The sequence below is a fragment of the Lathyrus oleraceus genome, chromosome 7 (genome assembly GCF_024323335.1).
Source record: "Lathyrus oleraceus cultivar Zhongwan6 chromosome 7, CAAS_Psat_ZW6_1.0, whole genome shotgun sequence".
Lineage (NCBI taxonomy): Eukaryota > Viridiplantae > Streptophyta > Magnoliopsida > Fabales > Fabaceae > Lathyrus > Lathyrus oleraceus.
Genome location: NC_066585.1, coordinates 386,007,202 through 386,011,615, shown reverse-complemented (window position 1 = coordinate 386,011,615; position 4,414 = coordinate 386,007,202). Strand labels below are relative to the sequence as shown.

At 36.9% G+C, this 4,414-nt stretch overlaps 1 protein-coding gene across 1 annotated transcript; it reads left to right on the top strand.

The window, feature by feature from the left end:
• Positions 1-310: 310 nt before the first annotated feature.
• On the top strand, positions 311-3,555 carry LOC127103959 (uncharacterized). The gene is made up of 3 exons (XM_051041187.1): positions 311-2,610; positions 2,689-3,000; positions 3,087-3,555. The coding sequence occupies exons 1-3, from the start codon at positions 311-313 to the stop codon at positions 3,553-3,555; spliced, it is 3,081 nt and encodes a 1,026-aa protein (XP_050897144.1).
• Positions 3,556-4,414: the final 859 nt, after the last annotated feature.

Here is a 4,414-nt window from a genome sequence, read left to right as displayed (position 1 = left end):
TAATGTAGGGCTATTTGATTTAATACAAGTCTATGTAAAAGTGTTTGTCCATAATATTTTGGAGGTCTTGTAGAGAACGTCGGGATGCACCGGCTTAAAATTTGCTATGTTCGTCATGTTTAATTTTTGAACCACTGAAAATAAAATAAAAATCCCTTGGAATGCATGTATTCTATTCTCTTCTAATACCCATTAGGAAGTTATCTGATTTTCTCCTAATACCCATTAGGAAGTTATCAGCCATTCATTTTTGTCTAATATATGTTTTAATTTTCAGTGGTTGACGAGTTAATTGTTTGCCTTATAGAAAATGGATCGTACTTGGATGTACGATAGAGTATATTCCAATAGACACGGATTGAAAGAAGAGTATGTTCGCGGGGTTAAAGACTTCGTAAAGAGGGCTTTGAAACAACCTATTTGTAAATCTGAGGGAGGGATAAGGTGTCCGTGTATAAATTGCAAGTGTCTCAAGATAAGAACACCAAAAACTAATGTTAGACTTCACTTGTATCGAGATGGATTTCAACCAGACTATTGGATTTGGACTCAACATGGAGAAGTAGAGCTCAATGTTAATACAAGGAATGATTCAAATAGTAGTGAGCATGTGCATCATGATGACCAAATTGAGGCAATGAATCAGATGGTGTATGATGCTTTTAGGCCTTATGGAGTATTCTCTCACGTGAATGATAACATAGAAGTTGAGGAATATACGGAGGATGAGTTTCCCAACGAAGATGCCAAACGATTTTATGACAAGTTGATATCTTTCAACAAGCCCATTTATGAGGGAGCTACCCAATCAATATTATCAATATCTACTCAACTTCTTGAAATTAGGTCTAATTGGCATGTACCACAAAAAGGTTTAGATTTTGTTGCACAAATGCTTAAAAGTGTATGTCCAGTTCAAAAATGCTTGCCCGAGAACTATTACCAAGCAACACAGTTGGTATCTAAGTTAGGGCTAAAGGTTGAGAAGATTGATTGTTGTAAGAATGGTTGTATGTTATATTACAAGGATGATAGCAATCTATCAGAGTGCAAATTTTGTAATGCTCCTAGGTTCATTCCTCGCAAGACTGGCATGGGAAAGTACAAAGATATCCCAGTGAAGAGAATGTTCTACTTCCCAATCATTCCCAGATTACAAAGATTGTATGCATCAACTGAGTCGGCAAGTGAAATGAGATGGCATCACATGAACAAAAATAGTTCCAACATCCTTCGCCACCCGTCAGATGGAAAAGCATGGAAACATTTTGATAGTGTATATCCTGACTTTTCTAGGGAACCCAGAAATGTAAGGTTGGGTCTGTGTTCAGATGGTTTTACTCCTTACATTCAAGCGTCTGCTTCTCCATACTCATGTTGGCCAATAATAGTTACTCCGTATAATCTCCCCCCTGAAATGTGCATGACCAAACCATACTTGTTTTTGGCATGCCTCATACCCGGACCTAAAAACCCTAAATTAAAGATAGATGTCTACTTGCAACCATTGATTGATGATCTACATCGATTGTGGTCCAATGGAATATTGACCTATGATATATCTACAAAACAAAACTTCATCATGAAAGCCTGCTTGATGTGGACAATTAATGATTTTCCAGCCTATGGTATGTTATCTGGATGGGGAACACAAGGTAAATTGGCATGCCCTCATTGTATGGAACACACTGATGCTTTCACCTTGAAAAGTGGCCATAAGAATTCCTGGTTTGACTGTCATCGTCGTTTCTTGCCATCTAATCACTCCTTCAGAAGGAGTAAAAGAAGTTTCCTAAAAAATAGGGTTGTGACCAATGAGCCACCTCCCATTTCCACAGGGAAAGATATATGGGCGGTAATAAGTAATTTTCCAAAAGTTACTGAAATTGGATGGGAGGCGAAATGGAAAGAATTCGAAGGGTATGGAGTGGATCACAATTGGAAAAAGCGAAGTATTTTTTGGGATCTCCCATATTGGAAGGATAACTTGTTAAGGCATAACCTCGATGTGATGCACATAGAAAAAAACGTCTTCGATAATATATTTAATACTGTCATGAATGTTAAGGACAAAACAAAGGATAATGAAAAGGCAAGAGAAGACTTGGCTAAATTATGCTTTCGCGGGGACTTGGAGCTCCAACCCTTAGAAAACGGAAAGAATGGTAAACCAAAGGCTAGTTACACTCTAACGAAATCTGAAGCCAAGTTGGTTTGTAAATGGCTTAAGGAATTGAGAATGCCAGATGGCTATGCTTCAAACCTCAGTAGGTGTGCCAATGTAGAAAAGGGTACGGTGCATGGGATGAAGAGCCATGATTGTCATGTTTTCATGGAATGTTTACTCCCAATTGCATTCCATTCATTGCCAGATTTGGTTTGGAAACCATTAACTGAGTTAAGTCAATTCTTTAAAGATCTTTGTTGCAATACATTGAGGATGGACGACTTAATTAAGTTGGATGAGAATATTCCAATTATCATATGCAAGTTGGAAAGGATTTTTCCACCAGGTTTCTTTGACTCAATGGAGCATCTTCCAATCCATCTTGCCAAAGAAGCAATTCTAGGTGGTCCAGTACAGTACCGATGGATGTATCCATTCGAAAGGTAATTGTTGTGGTTGATTTTATTAAGTTATTGCATGTTTATCATAAATTAATAAACGTGGAATGATTGAATGTGCAGATTTATGGGAGTCTCAAAGAGGGCAGTGACAAATAAGGCTAGAGTTGAAGGTTCCATATGCAGTGATTATATACATCGCGAGACAAATTACTTTTGCTCTCATTATTTCGACTCTTTCCGTTTGTTGCCAACCATAAATCTTAGTAACAAACCTCATTTAGACAATGATGACATTCTACCTACAATGTCCATTCTACAAAGTGGCGGTCGACCAAGTGGGAAGTCACGAAAATATTTTCTATCTGATAAGGAATGGAAGTCTTCACATGTGCATGTCTTGATAAATTGTGATGAGGTTAAACCATATCTTGAGTAAGTGTGCATCATAATATATTCAATCAAATTATTGATGCATATCATAATAGATATTTACTTATGAATCGTGTGATTTATTTCAGCATATTCTTAGAGAACCACTCTCTAGATATAGAAGATTCATCTGGGCGCATACATATAGAGTTTCCCATATGGCTGAAGAAATATGTAAATGAGGAGACAAATGGAGTTACTAACCAAGATATAATTGCCTTGTCTCGCAGTCCTGCATCAATGGCCATATCATGGAACATGTATTTTATCAATGGGTACAAGTTTCATACTGAAGAATGGAGCAAAGGTAGAAAAACTAGCAATTGTGGTGTGCACGTGAAAGGTCTTGCAGAAGGAGGAAATACTGATTTTTATGGAATAATCAAACATATCTTTGAGCTAGATTACTTTGGTCTGAAGCATAAGATTCCAGTTTTTTATTGTGAATGGTTTGATCCAACAAGGAATACGGGCACAAAGGTTCACCCACAATATAAAACTGTGGATATTAAGATGGATAAATGTTATCGTCCTTATGATCCTTTCATCCTTGCGTAAAATGCAAGACAAGTGTATTATGTCCCATATCCAGAAATGTGTAGAGATATGCGTGGATGGTGTGCGGCAATCACCACAAAACCAAGGGGTCGCGTAGAGATTGACAACATAGAGGATGAAGTACCTTATCAATCTGATGGGATGTTACCGGTGCTACCCAATGTAGAAATTGAAGCAATATCTTGTTTGTGTGACATGTCACAATTAGATGTGTTTGAAGAGATTTTTGATTGCTCTACTAGTGAAGCAGATAGAGGGCATTGATGAAGATAAGCGTGATGTGACGTGAATGAGGGTTCAAATAGAAACAAAAGGGTGAAGTAGAACTAAATTTTCTTTTCTTTCTAGTTTCTCTTTCTAGTTTTGCTGTTTTTTATATTGCTTTTAGTCTTTTACTGCCGACGGTCTGCTGCTAGTAATAAAGAAAAACTAACTCTTATCCCACAAAGCTTGTTAATAGATCCATATGATTACATGAGTTTACTGCTTTTACTTGGAATCATGTCATTTGTCTGTTTCTTTTATTTATGTTGGAGGGGTTTTTGCAGTTGTTGATGTTTGGAGGGGTTTTTGCGTGTTATGATAATGTTTGGCAACTGCATTTGAATTATCAGAAACAACATTGTTTCTTTTCTTTTACTTTTAATTTTATCAGAAACTGCATTTGATAATGTTATGATAATGTTAAGAGTGTGAGACTGACTAATCCTTTTATTTTTATGACAACAGATGACTAAAAGAGGTGGAAAAGCTAAGGTATTAGCACCAGGAAAACTTCAAGAAGAACGAAATCGCATAATTAACAAGAAGCATATTGTTAGGAAACCTGCTCAAACAACATTGTCTATGCAGGATGCAC